Source organism: Sebastes fasciatus, chromosome 3 (assembly GCF_043250625.1).
Source record: "Sebastes fasciatus isolate fSebFas1 chromosome 3, fSebFas1.pri, whole genome shotgun sequence".
NCBI classification, from domain to species: domain Eukaryota; kingdom Metazoa; phylum Chordata; class Actinopteri; order Perciformes; family Sebastidae; genus Sebastes; species Sebastes fasciatus.
Genome location: NC_133797.1, coordinates 34,862,941 through 34,881,851, shown reverse-complemented (window position 1 = coordinate 34,881,851; position 18,911 = coordinate 34,862,941). Strand labels below are relative to the sequence as shown.

The 18,911-nt window shown below is 39.4% G+C and overlaps 1 protein-coding gene across 2 annotated transcripts in view; it reads left to right on the top strand.

Annotated features, from left to right (window-relative positions):
• myh10 (myosin, heavy chain 10, non-muscle) overlaps positions 1 to 18,911 on the top strand; it is a 65,816-nt gene that overhangs the window by 18,623 nt on the left and 28,282 nt on the right. Inside the window, exons 4-14 of one of the 2 annotated variants that reach the window (XM_074630566.1) lie at positions 6,471 to 6,498; positions 9,215 to 9,317; positions 9,682 to 9,711; positions 9,907 to 9,921; positions 10,543 to 10,560; positions 13,865 to 13,957; positions 14,871 to 14,934; positions 15,254 to 15,352; positions 15,999 to 16,142; positions 16,956 to 17,051; positions 17,954 to 18,072. In XM_074630566.1, the coding sequence (XP_074486667.1) occupies positions 6,471 to 6,498; positions 9,215 to 9,317; positions 9,682 to 9,711; positions 9,907 to 9,921; positions 10,543 to 10,560; positions 13,865 to 13,957; positions 14,871 to 14,934; positions 15,254 to 15,352; positions 15,999 to 16,142; positions 16,956 to 17,051; positions 17,954 to 18,072 (809 nt within the window). The remainder of the gene's footprint in view (positions 1 to 6,470; positions 6,499 to 9,214; positions 9,318 to 9,681; positions 9,712 to 9,906; positions 9,922 to 10,542; positions 10,561 to 13,864; positions 13,958 to 14,870; positions 14,935 to 15,253; positions 15,353 to 15,998; positions 16,143 to 16,955; positions 17,052 to 17,953; positions 18,073 to 18,911) is intronic. The other variant, XM_074630568.1, reaches the window with a different exon arrangement.

The window sequence follows — 18,911 nt, the reverse complement described above, 5'->3', positions numbered from 1 at the left end:
GGCCTGACTGCGCTCAGCGTCATCTCTCCTCCTCCCTCTGTGTGTGTGCGCAAGTCTCGACGTACCTTTAAGTCATGTTTGCGGCCTTCTCCCCCTAAACAGCGCCGTTCTGAGACAGATGCCTCGGTGCATTATGCAACTCCGTAATGCAGCCTCCGGCCCGAGTCCCCAATGACATGACTCGGGAAGCCAGACATTTCTCCATTCGCGGCTGAGATGGATGGCATAGTGCTGCAACACGTGTCTTTCAGTTTAATTAAAGGCATTCATTTGTTTATCTACAGTAGCTGTTGTTTGTATTTGTATTTGTTACTGAATAAGAAGCATTTCCCAAAAGGGTTAGGGTATCTTTTATGCATGTTTTAACAAAAAAAAACTAATATCCAAATTCCAAAATTGAAAATTGAATACACAGAAGCATCTGCTGTGGCTGCACAGTTCACTGTTGATTTATAATTATAATTTAGGTTTCCATTAACAGTAACGGTGTATCAGCTGTGTAATGGTGTGTTTGTTGTACATATTTGATGTAGGAGAAAGGACGCTGTAAGTAAGCCATGGACAGCCCTGTATCGCACAGTAGAGGAAATGAGGTCTTTGATTTTCATTTTATAGCTGAGTGGACGCTCATTTACTGAAATAACTTTTACAACTGCCAGTTGATGACTTGGGTAATGGCTTAATATACTGTCTGTAGCTAAGTCAAACAGCATCATTAACATTATAGCTCCCTTTTTCTTCACAGACAGCACAGAGACAAAGCTCTATTTCCTCCTGTTAATGAGACGGCATCATAGTGCTCGTCGATTTGTCTTCATTATCACGAACATTCAGCTGATGTGTTTTACTATTCACATCACTGTGGTTTTGTGGAGGTTTTTGTCCCGCTGTGACACTTTTCGTAACGGCTAGATCAGAGTGCAGGACTGGTTCCTGAGGTGAGTGTTTGCACTTCAAATACAGGCATCAGTGGCAGACACTGGCTCAGACCCAGCGTGCCACTGCCTCACAATGAGCTCACTGTCGTGATCTGAGATCAGCTCCCCCTCGTCCACCCCTCCCCTCCTCCTCTCTCCTTACTGGGAGAATCACCACATGCAGAGCTGCTGTGTTTATGTCAAAGCCGTAAGACATCCTCCAATCTTTCACTGCCACCAGTTTGTAAGACCATTGACGTGGACCTTTTCTATCCGAGGGCTACTTTTATCGACATCTATGCAGCCTGTGAGATGTCTAAATGCCACTGTTTTTCCCTTATAAAGGTCTGGATTCAATATTTAAAATGCTATTCGAACTTCTCAGCTTTCACTTTAACCAGACATGTTCTATATCCTGGGGGAATTTTCACTGACTACCCAGCATAATGGAGTCATGTGAAGCTGGCAAGAACATTACCAATCATGCAAAACCCACAAAACAGTCCTTATGACCATCAAGTAATGTTACGGAAATAACAGCCCCTGTTTGGGTAGTTCATCTGCACACAGAGCCGCAGTCCTCTGCCAGTAATCGGCGCTTTACAGTCTGGAGAGGTTGTTAAGGTGGCAGCAATGCTGGCAAATTGGTTGGTGAATGGAAGTGAGAGGTCTCACAACGAGTGGATCACATCTTTGCACTGTGTCTGCAGACAGTCTGATAAAGGAGACGCTAGCTTTCTGAGCTGTGTTGTGTTTGATTCAGATAGGGATGTGACTGTAAAGAGAGATGAGAAAGAGTTGGGGGGCGGGGGTGCTAATGATGGATTGTGTTTGCATGTGTGCTGTCATGCACGAAGCAGCAGTTGACGTCATAGCTCGAGGGATCGGAGTAGCTTTAGTGTGTGTGTGCTTGCATGCATTTGTGTGAGAGGCCAATTCCCCTTGTTACAGTGCTTAACTGCAGGAAGTTCCTAGTCAAAGCCAGGAAACCCAGGTTGTCCCTGATGAGCCATTCAGCTGTGTCCTCAGTCAGATAACTTTCCATCACTTTAGCCCAAAGGAGCACAGTCAGCACTTCAGTCCAGGAAACCTTTAACCCTTGGCAGAACGGTCCAGCCTGGGACTCAACACGTACAAAATGAGTTGAAATATTCACAGTTTGTCTTAAAGCAGTGGTTCCTAACCTTTTTTAGCTCGTGATCCCATTAAAATTAAGCAATGTTTACTGGTGACCTCTCATCACATGTTATGGCCTTGAGTGCCAACATGAGTTGTGAGCGGTTCAACCAGAGTGCGATCTTTCTTGGATTGTGTTAATTTGTAGATTTTTAGAGGCCTGATTCAACGAAAGTATCCAATATTTCACAAATAACAAATAAATATAGTTTTGTGTAATAGATCGCAGAGGTGGAGGAAAAAGCCGATAGCCGATTAATCGTCCGATACCCCCACCCCTCGGAAAAAATATTCAACACTGTCGGAAATTAACATTTTGGACTTTAATACAAACTATATAACTAACTGACATCTAAGTCTATAAATAAATCTGGAACTGAACATCAAACTCAAAGTAAGAAAATACCTAAATGAATAAATAAATCTGGATCTAAATAATAAATATCTAAAACATAATTTAAAGTCTGTTGTGCATTTATGGAGTCCCAGCGCTCCTCCAACTCTCTCTCTCGGTTTTGAAGTACGAGTGCTGTTTCATGGCGTCTTGAACAATTGTTTAGATTATGAACATAAATTAATCACATGCACACATTTTTCGACAAAAGTGGCCCTCATTATATATACTGTATGTAGCCTCCATGCAAAACGGTGATGTACGCCTCTGCGTGACTGGTGCTGGCTACGCAGCCATCGGCCACTATCGGAGCCCAGTTTCACTGATAACGATAGTGTGTAAAATGTCCCATCGGCGCCGATTAATCCCTCAGATTAATCTTGGGATCGAGGTTCCTGACCTGCAGCTTGTATACATTTGAGTGTTCCTACATATTTTAAAATAATCTAGAAGTTTGAATACAAAATGTTTGTCCTCCTTCCTCTTTCATGAGGAGTACGTAGATCAGGGAGCCATCAGACTAACCATGCTGAACCGAATTAGATCTCAGTCAAGGATCGGCTATTTGTGCTATGCTGCTCCTCATGGTTAAATGATCAGCTCGCTCTTCCATCCAACTCTACTTCTGGGAATTTAATCATGTATATCTTGTTAGCTTGCTGCTGGAATGGCAGATGAACCCATCCACACCAGCACGTTTTCAGGGAGCCAGCGTTCCTTTTCCATGGCTCTTATTTGTGTGCTGCTCTAATAGATCACTTAAGCAGATTTTAATGGCCCATCATTCTGACACGAGTGGGTCGTATCCACTGATTCAGGAACAGAGAAATTATGTTTTATCACTGTGTTGCATTTTCCACCTGTTGTAACACTGCAGATCCAAAGTAAATTCATTTGCAGGCTCTTGTTGCCTTGCAACCGTTTGCTCAGTGCAAACCTGAACAGGCTTTTTTTCAGGCTGTTGTTGAGCTACTGAATACATTTTAGAAAACTAAAAGGACATCTTTGGGTTAGGACTGTCGAAGTTAACGTGATAACATGTTAACACAAATTTGTTTTAAGGCCGCCAATTTCTTTAACGCATTAATGCGACTTGAGATTTTTATGTTGTAGCGTGTCCAGTTTTAGCTAGAGCTAAAGATAGCTAGAGTAAAGATACTGGTGTCATATGAAACTAGAAAAAACCTAAGGAATCCATCGGTACCAACCATGTCATACTAGCTTGTGCGAAGGAGGTTAAATAATGCTCCAAACGTACGCTAAATTTTGGCAAGGAAAAACTTCATGGCCATTATAAAAGGGGTCCCTTGACCTCTGACCTCCAGATATGTGAATGTAAATGGGTTCTCTGGGTACCCACGAGTCTCCCCTTTACAGACATGCCCACTTTATGATAATCACATGCAGTTTTAGGCAAATCATAGTCAAGTCAGCACACTGACACACTGACAGCTGTTGTTGTCTGTTGGGCTGCAGTTTGCCATGTTATGATTTCAGCATATTGTTTTATGCTAAATGCAGTACCTGTGAGGGTTTCTGGACAATATCTGTCATTGTTTTGTGTTGTTAATTCATTTACAATAATAAATATATACATACATTTGCATAAAGCAGCATATTTGCCCACTCCCATGTTGATAAAAGTATTAAATACTTGTTAAATCTCCCTTTAAGGTACACTTTGAGCAGATAAATGAAATAAATGTGCGATTAATCACGATTAAATATTTTAAGTGATTGACAGCCGTACTTTGGATAAATGTGTTAAGGCTAGAATTGGCTTGTTCAGTCACACAGCTATACTTCAGTCAGAAAACGTGTGTCTTTCCCAGAGCTATTGATGGCTTACCTCTCTCAAGTCAATCTACTAATGCAGCAGCTGCCATTCACCAATCACCGGTAACTCCTTCAATTACCAAACGTGTTGACTTTGCAATACAGTCACAGTATTAATGGCCTCTGAGATCAGCCCCCTTGATGAACAGGCACTTACTCATCAAATACAGGAAACTGTTTTAGCTAGAATGAGATGAGATGGATTTCTAATTAATCTGTAGCTGTCAAACCAGTCACAGGTGTTTGTTTTTATTAAGCATCATTTTATTTACATTTTTAAGATGACACTTAAAAAAAGGCATTTCATTCAAGTATTTAAACATAATGTGGCAAGGCAGTCAATTAAGATGTTCAAGTGCAATACAACTGTTTCCATGAATGAATGGATAATCTTGATAGACAATCCCGATCTCAGTATTAATTTAATCCTGACATAGCTTCTGTTCTTACTGAATGAATCTTACAAAGTTGTGGCCAACGTTTTAGCTCAGCATGAACAGGGTGATGAGAGTCTGATGACTTTTATCTAATCTTTGGACTTCTTGCTGCCCAGCCAGCCATGTGTCTTGGGGGGGGCATTGACGGGAAGACAAAGTAGTCTTCCCATGACATCATCTCCATTATTTCACCCTATCGGGTCTGCCTCACTCCAAGCTCACAAGACACTCCATACTGGAATACCCCGGAGGTTAATGGAGATGCATTAGATGTTATATTTTATCGCCACATGACCACAGTGCAAATTGCCCTCAGCACAGCACACATTAACGACAAGAAAAGAATTGGATCGCTCTTTGTGTCACCATGCTGTGGTTGACGCTAACGTTCAGTCAAACTTGTTCACATTTCATTTGACTAATCTAGCTGACATTTTTAGAGATCCTTCGTTATAATAGTCTACATTATAATACATTATTTCCCAAACACATGACAGAAGCACTATTCAGGCGTCTTTAACGTCATCCAAATCACTGACACTTTCTGCCCAGGATGGTCCATCGGGGACATTTGGGGACATGAATCTTCTCATTTGTGTAGATTGCAAATGGGCAACGTTGGATTTCAGATTTTCAACTGTAAAATGTCCTGCTGTATGTATCTTGGTCACAATTCCTTGGACAGCTCGGTGTTAAAAAAGCAAATCTAAGGGATTCATAACAACATTAGTGTTTATGTGTTTCTGTAAAAAGAAATATATTTATATGTATATTATTGGCATCAGTAACCACCAGGCTATAGTAATTATGTTGTTTGTCTGTAATTGTTATTGCTGTCTATCTCTGCCAGGACGCTCTTGAAAAAGAGTTTTTTAAACTCAATGAGGCTCGCCTGCTTAAAATAAAGGTCAAATTAAATAAGTATAATACAATTTAAACCAATTCAGAATAATTTACCTACCATTATCTCATATAAAATAAAATGCATTTGTTGGTAGCGGAGTGTGTGTGCTTTTGTTTGTGTGCATTTTCACTTTGTTCAATAAAGCTGTATGCAACCTGAAATGGATCATATGTTTGCTACTGTTTACTCCCAACTCTGAGTTAAAAGATACTTGTGTGAAATAAAATTCCTCCACAGCAGTTTCGTCAAAAAAATAATATATATATATATATATATATTTTTAGAATGAAGTGATCTATAGATCGTATAAAATCAGTGATTACTGGCTCTTGTCCTAGTTTTAAAATGATACAGTGAGTCAGTCAGGCCCCTGTATTTACCGATATAAAGCTGACATTACAGTAGCCTTATCTCCCGTGCAGTGACTTGACTTCACAGTGCCGCTTCTCTGCATTTCTGACCTTGCATTCCAGGAAATAGCCGTGGTGAAATGCTGTGAAGCCCGAGCCTACTGAAAAATATGCCTCGACAAACATAATTTTATTATTCTGACAAAAAAACGAGACGCATGCTGTGAAAAACATGATATTTAAACATTTGATGGCACACGTGCACACGCTAAGCTCGACTTTGACCTTCAAATCCACAATCTGCTGATAGGACCTTACTGTACGTTTGTTATGGTGTTTTGGTGATGAGGCTGTCAATCAAAACTTGTGAAAGCACAGTGGAATCAAAGACTGCTGAGGTTTGACTTTTTCTTTCTCCTCCTCCCCCATTCCTCCTCTTCTTCTTGTCTCCCACAGATCGAGAGGACCAATCCATTCTTTGCACGTGAGTATACAGACTCAGTCCTCCACCGCATGAATTCATTTTTATATTTCCAATATTAACATTTCCTGTGCTTCATTGAAACTGTCTGCCTATTAAAGTTATTGTTGATAAAACGATTTGAGGTATTTGTATGCCTCTGTGTCTTATATTGGTGAGATAAACTGAATCCTCTGTCCCAAATTAGTAGCATAAGGCTCACGGTTGATTCATAACCCTCATGCATGTCTCTTTTCCCCTTTATATTCTCGGAAATAACATCACATTTCCCTGTGGCTTTTTTTTTTGTCTGAATTAAATGAAATTGAGAGTGACAATAATGCATTTGCTAGTAATTAAACATTTTTGGAAGCAGTGCGAGTGAACCAGCTGCCCCGGGGCCTTCACAGTCATCTTAAATCGTGTATCTCAGTGACACTGTCCAGGCTGTCACTACTTGAGAGAAACGTGTGAGATGTGGGTCTGAGAAATGCTTGACATTTCTGCTACACAGCCCTCTGGCGTCTTTTCAGTGACAAGTGTCTGCAGATGACAGGAATGTCACCGAAGAAAATGCCAGAGAGGATATCGAGACACAAACCAGGCTTTTTACTCATGCAGGGTGAATAGTGAGGTGTTCATGTTATATGTCTCTTTTATATACACAAAGAAGGTCCAAATAACTTGTATTGCATACCTTACAAAACAATTCACTGTAATACAACACCACCACTAACAAAGCTGAAAACATATTGTAAGGTGGTCACTTCAAAAAAAAAATGTAGTTTGAACAAATAAGGGCTAACACGTAAAGCAAATTAAACCTAATCCTATATAGTGATGTAGAATTGACATTCATTTATTTTGTTTACGGTGTCTCTGCTGCCGTTACATACGGTTAAAGTACCAAAAAGCTAGTAAGTGGACCATTGAGTTGATATTTATTTGTAACATACCTGTGAATTTTCTTTGAAAGAAATTTTTTTATGGCTTTTATTGCCTTTTTTAGTGTAGCTTGAAAGTGACAGAAAAGGGGATGACACGCAGATTGAATATTTATTATATGGTTTATATTATGGTTTGAATTTTGAATAAAAAGTAACAGCCCTAACCAGGACTCAAGCTCAAGGACGTCCCGTAGTCCTGTAACCGAAAAAGAAATATGATCGGGGAGGATGAAAATTAATTTTGGGACGAATTTGGCATCTTGTCCAGCAACTTCTCCAACTTAAAGACGCACCAGCTAGCAGGGCCGGTTCTAGCTTCTTTGGCGGCTCATATGCAAAATCTTGTTTTTTGACGAAATGCTACTTTTTACTCATAAAAAAATTGTTTTAATTTAACTTTGCTTCATTTTTAACATCTAAATCAAAACAAACATGCAAATTATAAATAACAAACCAATAAAAAAAACATTGTTTTGGATGAATTATAGATTTATGAACAAAAATGAACAAATCACTTTTGATGTTAGATTTATGTAAAGGTCACTTTGAATTAACTAAAGTTAACTAAAGTTAATGTAGAAAAATAAAGATTTTAAATTCAGGATAGTCCACTTTCAATTCGGGACGGTGAAAAAAGTTAGTTTAGAGCCCTTGCCCCAACGTACTCAAGTCAGGATACGTTATTGCCATTTTAAACATTTTGCGATATTATATATTGCAATTTATTACCTTCTTTCAACTGCAAATTATACAGCAGTTTGTCAACATCTGTTTTATCTAATAAAATACAGTTTTCACTCTGTTCATCTCAGGGTTTTCATTCACATATCTCAGCAGAATAGCGGCCGACCGTCTGATTGTTAAGATGTTAATAGCTTATATGATAAAAGCTCAATACTTGACGTCCGTGTATCGATACAATATTGCTACGCAAAACGCGCAATACTATGCTGTATCGATTTCCCTCCCCTCACCCCTACTATACACACAGACATTGATATATAAATCATGCACATCATCAAGGGTTTGGGCACTGAAATACACAAACTTATAGCAAATAGTATGAAACACTAAAACTCTAAATAATGAACATGTCAGCACTACCTGTTTATATGGGATGTCCTCTGAAATGGGGGATCTGAGGAATCTAACACCCAGCAGTCCAAGGCCAACAACAGACACATCGCCATAATCCCTCCATGATTACCCTCCGTCCACACACCGCTCTCCCAGTCTTTACTCTCAGCCTCATCACACTCACTCTATCTGAAAGCAAAACAATATTTTGTGCATACTTGGTTTATGCAAACTTGCACTTACTGTAAAACCTCAAGTATGCTCTAAATCTAAACTGCTCCCCCACAGTTTTTACACGGCTGAGATTTCTCCCCTGTGTTTCTGTGCTGTGGTCACTGTGTGACAGAGCAGTGAGAAGCAGGCTGCACGTCCACACGCCAGCAACCACAGAGCTACACTTGACTGACACACTGAAATAATATTGCAGAGAAAGACACACATGATTAGACATGCACCATAATTTAGTTTCAGTTTTAAGATTATGTTTGTGCATTTCTTTGTCATGTATAAGAGCACAAGGCTTGTGTTCTGTCCTCGTCCTCAAGCACCTGCAAATCTGTAAAGCTAAAGACGGACAGTACATCTTGGTTTTATTGATCCATTTTTTTAAGATCACTGAGTAGATTTAAAGGATTAATTCTAAACAGTATATTGTTTCACCCACACTATTCTGAGGATGTCTGTTTTTGTGTGCATTGTCTTCTTTTGTCCCACAGAGGTGAGTCAGGAGCTGGCAAGACAGAAAACACAAAAAAAGTCATTCAGTACCTGGCGCATGTTGCGTCCTCCCACAAAGGAAGAAAAGACCACAACATTCCTGTGAGTATTCTCCTTTCTCATCTCTCTAATTTAGGTAAGCAATGCCTGCTCGAAGCCATAAACTGAACTGAAATAGACTATACAAATGTTGAATTACTAACGTAAATGTTGGATTTGTATGGAAAAATTAATCGAAACCACTTTGCCCATTCATGTCTTTGTAAGACCAGTTTATTATTTAGACCTTATATAACGCTGTAATTAGATTAACAACCAATAGAAATAACTAATGAGCAGTTTGGCCGAGGTGGGATTGTTGTGGTATAAGAATAGATACTAATACCTTTAGTAGGCAACATGGCTTTGTGCACTGGATGTGTGCACACAATCTAACAATTTGCATTTGTTTATCTGCAACAAACAGCCAGAATCACCCAAACCAGTGAAACATCAGGCAAGTCTTTATACTTTATTATACATTATGTTCATGTGCATGCTACTCTAACATTTTCTCCTCAAACATGAGCCTACTAAGGGCTCATCAAGTGGTGTAAATAAGTTCAAAAGACACCAGAAGTTAACAGCTGAATTAAGTTAAAAATGCCTCAAAACCGCATATTTTAGCATTAACATTGTCTTTCTCCGTCAGGCACAACATGCAGTTGTAAGTACATTTTTAAAACCTGCATGATTATTCAGACCAGTTATTGTGTTTTATGTGAATGACTTAAAATGTGCCACACTGTAAATGTGCTTATCATTATTGTGATTCACACTCAGTATAGTGAAACATAGTCACATGCATGTTGTTTTTATCTGTTGTGGTAGCCACATGTTGAGCCTTGCCTGTCATCTTGTGCTGTATGAAACTTAGCAACTTCTGCAAAAATAGAATGCTAATTGTACTTTTATTATGGCAAGGCATACTGTATGTATATTTTATCTGTGTTTAAACTGTTGTACATAAAGATCAGTACTGGACCTAGAGACCTGCAGGTAGTTCTTGTTGCTACTTAACCTGTGACTGAATAACAGCATAACTGAGATGCACTGTGCAAACCATTTAACTACCTGTTAACCTAGAAAACCAGCAGTAATCTGGGATTATAGCCCACTGAGGTGTTATCTAATTCCATCCACAGACTGCTGTAAGGTTGTACTTAAATTTCAACGCTAAGGCAACATTTAAAAATGTTTAGCTTGAACTTCAGGTCAATTTGTATCTATGACATTAATGTAATTTATTATTTTCCATAATAACAATTGAATCTCCCCGTTCCTACAGAGTGGACCCCTGTTTTATGTGAGTAGTATGTAGTTTCTCACCTCTTTTACCTCACTTACGGGGGTGCTTTACCCGCTCTGTTGCCACCTCCTCTCAACCCTTAAAAATAACTATTTCATGTTGCCTGATGCTGGGCAGTAGATGTTTTTTCATCCACCTTAATCCACCTGCTGTAGCTGCTTAAACTTTTGCATTGCATGAGCTGTACTTCCTGTCCTCGCTGAGTTAATAGGATCTGCTTTTTTCAGACATTTTACATTTCTTACAGTGTGAGGACACCTCCTCCCATAGAAATCTATCATTGCTCTAATCATCATTTTATAAACTAATAAGCTATCATGAAGCTGTAAAAACCTGTTGGCATGTTGACACTAAGGTTTCTAGTTTTGTTCTTGGTGGTCTCAAAAGAGATCAATGTCCCAGCTTGTCATTTAGGAAGAATCGTGAATGATGTACATACATCCCACGATACAACTCAATCATCTGTTGACTAGGAATTAACAATTTGAAGAAAGAGGACAGATCGCCTTTGCCTCCCTATCTGCCCCTCGCCTCTCATTGAAAATAAATTACGAGGCGCGTCAATCGCTCCCTGTGTGAAAAGCCCTTAACGGAGTTTTAACTTCACAATAACCCTCCCATTTGCTGGATGTTATGTATGTTTATATTTCCTGCATGTGTAGAAGCTCGACAATAGTTACACCACAAGATATTTAGCTGACATGTATGCTAAATATGATTAAAGTGGATAACTGGTTCATCTTAATCACTTGACATGGACCTAGAGTAGCGGCCGATGCAGAACCTCTTTTGACCTTTTTTTGCATTAAGTTAGATTCAGCCTAAAAGCTCTGTTGGCCCCGATGAGTTCTCCACATTGGCTTGTTCCTGTCCAGATTTAAATACTTTGTGCCATTTCCCAGTGCCTGTTCTCCTTTCTCTTGCTGGTGAAAAGAGCGACTTGTAATATTTGTCTGACCTCGTGACCTCCCGGAGCAGATGTTGAGCAGCGAGCACACATCCACATCTGGCCTCTGCCTCATAAGATTTAGTGGAACAGTTTTAACTGATCCTCTTTGACTCCACTCAATCTGTCCTAAAGTACTACTCCATGGCTCCTGCCAAACAGCCTGCACTTTGAGGACAGATACACTTGTAGCTGTGACCTGTAAATGTTTTTTTATAATGGCAGAACAATTACTTCGACGGAGATGATAAGGATTCTTTTTTTTTTGTAGCTTGAAAATGTCTGGGTGTATTTGTAGTGTCTGATAACGTGTCTCTCAGTAGTTTTAAGGCGTCTCGGGTTGCTTAAATTTGATCACAGCTACAGAACAATTGGCCAACTCAAGTGGAGAGCCAGCTCTGTTTGCTGTCAGATGCCTGACACACTCACTTTGCAACAGGAATGTGGGTCAGCTTCAAATGCTGCTAAATTGGACCCCCACCGGTGTTTGTAATCTGCTCTTTGTTTTTATGCGCGTACAGCAGACCACACAGATGGGTAGAGGCTGCCAATGAACAATTTCAGCTACCAAGTTGCACCACAGGCCTGTGTTTATACAGACACAAAGGCTTTTGGTTTGAATCCTCTGCCCTCTGTGGGCTCTGCCACCGCTCTGATAGCTGGATAAGGACCAGGTTTATCCAGTTCAGCCCCGCTTCATTCCAGCTGCTCAAAAACTCAATTAAAAGCAGCCCATCATGCTCTCCGGGCCAAAGATCACATTACATGTCTCACATCCTGAGTGCAATGCTGATTCCTCATCCCACAGCGGTCCCTTTTGTGGAAAATGGCCTCCTCAAACCTTCAGCGTGTGCAGCTATTTTTGACGTAATGGGAAAATATTCCTCTCAGCCACAAGAAGAGAAGTAACGTTGCAGAAGAAATTGTTTTTCTCCCGGCCATCTTAGATTCTCTGGTCATGACGAAGACCACAACGTGGCTTAGATGGAAACACAGCGCACCACCTGTCCAAACATCTGCTTGAGTTGCTTATTTATTTCTCTCTGAAAGTGTCCAGTCTTACGGAGAAAATCCCCCAACGTGTTTCTGTTGTGTGCTGTGGACACATTTGTCCTGACATGACAGAGTGGCTGTCTGGATTTGCCCAAATTTTCCTAGAAAGTTCACTCAATCACCATCAACTTCAAAAAATAAAACTTCTCCAAATGAAATAAACCAGATTGTGAAAGGTGTTATGATCACCATGTTTACCGGGTTAGTTTATATTTTATGTGCTTGAGAATATACAAACACTCCTAAAGCCTCAAGTCCAGCGCTACGAACTAATGGTTTCAGCATTAAGAATTCTTAAATATGATCACATTAATTTTTTAGTCTGTACATTTGTCATGCTGAAACCAAATGTATTTAATATTCAATGTCATAAAAAAGAGAAAAGCAGCAAAACTTAATATTTTATAAAGTGCAAACAGTGTATGTTTGGCTTTTTTCTTGATAAATGACTTAATTGTTTATCAGAATTGTTAACGAATACTATTTTGTCAAACGACTAATTGTTTCGACACTGTTCCGAATATTTAACTAGTCTCCAAACAAGGATTTTGTCTAAAACATTTAGAATTATTTTGATGATTGAGAAGTGATATGATGACCTTTCGTCCACACTTTTACTGACTGGAGTAGGTTTTTTTTTCTTTGAATCTTCTATCACATAAAGACGTTACCTCTTCATACTGGTTTTCAAATGGAGTGGTCACATTGTTTCAGCCTGGTCTTCATTTGGATCAAAGTGACTTTATTATTAGTAAAAAGCTTTTTGTGATGCTCCGCACTGCTCCCTCAGAAACTTTAAATTCAGTTTGGGATTGGCAAAACTTTTAACACTCAGGAAAACAATTTGGCTCCAAACTGTCGTTTAGCTCATTTGACATTTAGGACAACTGCAGAACAACTCCAGAAAAACAAGAACCGCTGTATTTAGCACCTTGTCCACCACCACACAAAAAAAACACAAAGCTGTTACAATATTACTACTATATACTTCAATATTATAAAGATGGTCTAGTTTTTATTTTATTTTTTTAAAGGTAAATTTGGTACAATTAAGGATTTTTAGGAATATAACTGTCACACTTGCTGTCATCATCTTCTCTCTGGTTTTGTTTGTTCAGTTTACCTACACGGGGATAATGCATGTGAGGTCTGTCTATAGAAAACACATGACAAGTCTTCAGATTTCCACTGTCTTTGTCTGCATGTTGTCAGTGAAAATCAATGATTCAAAGTTAATTTCTCATCATTTTTGTTTGTTGGTCGTCATGGTGACCTGCTGTAACATCCCCTCGTTTTTTTCAGGGTGAATTGGAACGTCAACTTTTACAAGCCAACCCCATCCTTGAAGCTTTTGGGAATGCCAAGACGGTGAAAAATGACAATTCGTCACGTTTTGTAAGTACAGAAAAGATGATATTCATGTTGACTGACTGCATTTTTAATGTGCGTCTCACAAAGTCTTCTGTAGCCTATGCAACAGCCTCCACCCATCACAGCACCACCTGGGCTGATCTTAATTCGGCACCTTAATCAGATTTAAATGACGTGTTTGTATCGTCTAGAAAGTTTTTTTTTTTTGTTTTTTTATAGACTAAGCAGACGTAAAACTGATTGAAAGTAATTTAATCATCCTACTTTTCCTGTAAACAGTTACACAGGTCATATAGCCGGACGCAGGCGCCTGCTAGTCATTAACGGTGCCTTTGATGCTCTGGGTCCTTTCAGACTGGAGGCAGCTCCACTCAGCAGACTCCTTAATAGTGACGCGCAGGAGGAAAAGTCTCTGCTTAAGCATTACTCTAGTGAATTAATCTGTCAAATTTAAGGGGCATTATTATCTAATTAGTAACTTACTGTGTTGCCTCATAAAAGGACCCTAATAAAACTTTCTCTGCATGAGCTCTGGCCAGCTCAGAGAGTAAACATTGACACATAGACCGGTCATGTAATGCATCCAAAAATACTTACAGTAAAGTTTACTGGTGCTGATTTGAGTCCAGTGTGTCAAAATAAAGTTATGTTGTAAACATAATCAGTTTGATTATTAAAATATTCCTTTGTACTATGAAACATATGATATAATGTATTTGTTATAATTTATTCTGTAGATGATCTGTCTCAGTGTTCATGTTCATGGAGGATTCATGTTGCTTCCTAGTACATTATTCTATAAACAACAAACTTATGGGATGCTCCTCGCCACGAGGCGTCAGTTTGTGTAACAACAGAGTCATTATGTTGGCGATTGATTTCTGTATATCTTGTCTTGTGCACTTCCTGAGCATTTATCTCTTGTTCATCTCTGCAGGGGAAATTCATCCGGATCAACTTTGATGTCACCGGATACATTGTTGGAGCCAATATTGAAACCTGTATCCTGTTTTAAAATAATTGACCAGAACTGATTAGCATGTTATCAGTCACTGTGGGTGAGATGTTTACAAAGAGGCTAGCCAGGAGTGTTTATTGGAAGTACACACAAAAACAATTTATCCAATAGGACATTTTCAACATGGATTGCTATCGAGATTTGTTTCCAATATTGAAACACAGGATTATTTTTGAAATAAAAATATTTTGATCCTGTGAATTGTCAACAAATTTGACCTGTACACTTGGAAGTGTCTCACATAGTTAAGAACTGACGTCAAACTGACCGAATAGATGTTTTCTTTGACCGTTCTGTGTCAGACTTACTGGAGAAATCCAGAGCTATTCGTCAAGCCAAAGATGAGCGCACCTTCCACATTTTCTACCAGCTGCTGGCAGGAGCTGGAGAGCACCTCAAATGTAAGTAGACTGAGCTTTTATACTATCTAAGTACTTCTTATTCTCTTTGTCTGTCATAACCTACACTGAATAAAGGGATTCATCGGATTAAATGAGTAAGTCTTTTTTAATAGTGTTACACCCCAAATAAATTTTGTGTTATTGTGATAATGTAAATGTAATTTATAGTGCTGGGAGATTGCTGCTAGACTGCCATGTTAATACAGGTGTGTCCTTTGTGTGCGGCAAACAGTTTTGGAAAGGCTAAACACCAACAAATATGGATTGAAGCAGAATACTTCGTTAGATAAAAACAAGTTGTGAATTTTTGGAAATGATTACATCTATCTTTTGGGGCTTTACAGCGTTCTGCAGTAATGGGAAATGTTTGAATCACACAGTCGGGAACAATCCTACGCAGCCACCACTGGAATCTAATTCTACAAATAGTATAATACTAATAATATTAGTGTAGCCTGATCTTTATCTGCAGCTGTACAGAAATGCCGGGCTTAAACAGAATGAATAGACGTGCAAAAAAAAAAAAAAAAAAAGAAGCTGCGCAGCATTCAAATGTTGATTTAGCATTGAAATGTCAACAAACTATTCGGTACCACCCTAATCTTAACTACGCTTGTAAATGTTTTAACCACATTTCTCTCCACAGCGGACCTGCTTTTGGAAGGATTCAACAACTACCGCTTCCTGTCTAACGGTAACGTCCCAATCCCGGGTCAGCAGGACAAAGACAACTTCCAGGAGACCATGGAGGCCATGCACATCATGAGCTTCGTCCATGAGGAGATTCTGGGTATGTTTACCGTAACACCAGCATAAAGCATACACGAAGATTACTTATCAAGTTCCCTCTGATTTTATGGTTTTAGAAGTTTGAAGTCACCGTGAAACGACAGCATGTTAGAGCATCTTTGGCTTCTGTAATGTGACATATCTCAGAGTGAACAGAATACGTGGGCAGAGTGGCATTTCAAAAGGGATTTGATCAAATCGTTCACGACTTGGTAAAACGGAACACATGTAGCTGTAGAGGATTGTTGGCCTTTACACACACGAGGGACGGGGGAGAAATACAAAATATTAGACCCCACCCATCCTCTTAGAAATGTAAGCAAAGTCTTTTGCCAACATATCTAAACACGTGCCTCCACCTATGATATTGCTCTGCTAGCAACTGCAGTACAACCCACAAGTTAACAGTCCAGGATGGTTTTATATGATGGGTGGAGTTAGCGTTAGTAACCCCAAATCACAATGCATTGGATGAATTTAATGAATTCATGAGTGCAGGATGAGTCTTCAAAAATATCTTAATATTTTACAGGACAATAAAACAGAGGGATTTTGATATAAAATGCTTAAAATTATTTTTGCTACACATTTTGCATGCACCAAACAATAATAAAACAATGAAAACAGGGACTCAGAATTAGAGTTTGTTGTTTTAATTGATAATCTCCAGTGAGATTTGATTATGGATCTCTATTAATACCTCCATGACCATGAAACCAGTCAGTTTCACTGCTTAAACACGTGCATGTGATGCTAAAGTGATGTCTCACAGTCACAATATTAAAATTGTTTTTTATTCTCTTTATATCTGTAGGCATGTTGAAGGTTGTGTCCTCGGTGCTTCAGTTTGGTAACATTACCTTTAAGAAGGAGAGGAACTCTGACCAAGCCTCTATGCCTGATAATACTGGTAGGTATCACACACACACACGCACGCACGCACGCACACGCACACGCACACGCACACGCACACGCACACATACACGCTGCAATCCTTTTACATCTGCTTCATAACCTCGTAGCGTGGAGCTCGCAGGTCAAGACATTATTCTCCTCCTTTTCCTCTTCCCGTATATACTTCAACCGCTCTCCTCCCCTTTTCCTGCCTCCCTCACACTGCGTCCTCATCCACAGAACAGAGGAGCTTGTGATTTATGTCCTTTCTCTCCCCGAGCCTTGTCAACCTGCCATTAAGCCACATTATCACGAGGATTTACTCCTGAAGGAAATGGGGCACAGTCTTCCAGTTCCTCCACATGTGGCACTGCATATTTGGCACTTAAACGAGGGAGACAGGGAGAGAGAATGAGTCGAATGCCAGTGATGCAGCTCGGCCAGATATTCCCAAATGCGACGAGCAGAATCCAGGACTGAAGCAGATGTATTTTTTTTTTAGTAATGAGACTTGGCTGATCTAGACCGGATTTAGCTTTTTCTGCTTTTCCTACTTTTCCACAATCTCCAGCCATGTAAAATATGACATTTTACCTCGTTACACTTCATAAGAAAACATCTTTGAAAGATTTGTGATAAATCTTAATATTAATCAGTAATGGGTAAATAGGAATGTTCAGTTTCTATTTAACATTAATTAAATGACCTAATTGTCACAATAATAGTGGGTAAGATCATCATCTCTATCAAGTCACTCTTAAAAAAAGAAACAATAACTTTTCCTCAAAGTTTTATTTCAACTAAATATACACATATAGGTCAAATATACTGTTTGAAATCCACAACTGTGGCCTCCTTTTATTCTCATTTAAATCAATTTTTCCCCTGTTGTGTGCTTTTTCCATCTCTGTTTCCCAGCCGCTCAGAAGCTGTGTCATCTGCTGGGATTGAATGTAATGGAGTTTACCAGAGCCATCCTGTCGCCGAGGATCAAAGTGGGAAGAGACTACGTCCAGAAAGCGCAGACTAAAGAGCAGGTCAGTTAACTAACACCATTTATATCCTCTTTTGTTTCTAGCTAATATCCTCAGTAACACTAATGATAATCTTTCGCATAGCAATACATCTGCAGTAGGTCTTTTCAGTGCAAGTTAATTTCATTATGGAGCAATAGAGTTGTGTAGTTAGAGGAGTTACTTTATGGCACCCAGGGTACCAGTTGTTAAAGTCTGTTTCATTAAAGGCTTTTAAACTCTCCCATTTAAATCATCAGTACAATGATAGCAACTGCGTTAGAAAATATATTTTTTAACTGGTATCACAGACTGCATCTTATCTTTCACATTCTGGGTCAGTTTTGGATTTAAATCTGTAATTATGGCGTCGTGCTTTGTTCCCAATTGCAACAACAAAGCGTTTTGAATTCTCTATAGCTCTGATTCGAGCCTCTGACTGGCTTCTTCTCCATACCGTAGTGGCTGAGCTCCATGGGTATCATTTTATTATTAATAAGCAGTCAATGCATACTCTAGAGTTAAAATAATTTAAAAACTGATGGCTATAACATTGAAGTCTTGAGCTGCCTTCACATGATAAGAAATTTGCTCGTCACTCACAGCGAGGTAGGGCACAGAGCCTTGCAGAGGCAAAGTGCAGCGCATGTATAATATGTCATCAAAAAGTGTGCAAGGAACGCCATTCACTGTTTCCAGGCAACAACAACAGTTGCAGCTGCGCTTTGAAAGGTCAGCTGCAACCAAGGTCAGAGTTGAAATACTTTGAGCGCAGCGCTCGGTGGCACTTTCGAGCGGTGCGTCATGCCAAGGGTAGCGCTTCCGCCTAGTACACCTCTCTCCCCGTAGGAAAACAATGGCAC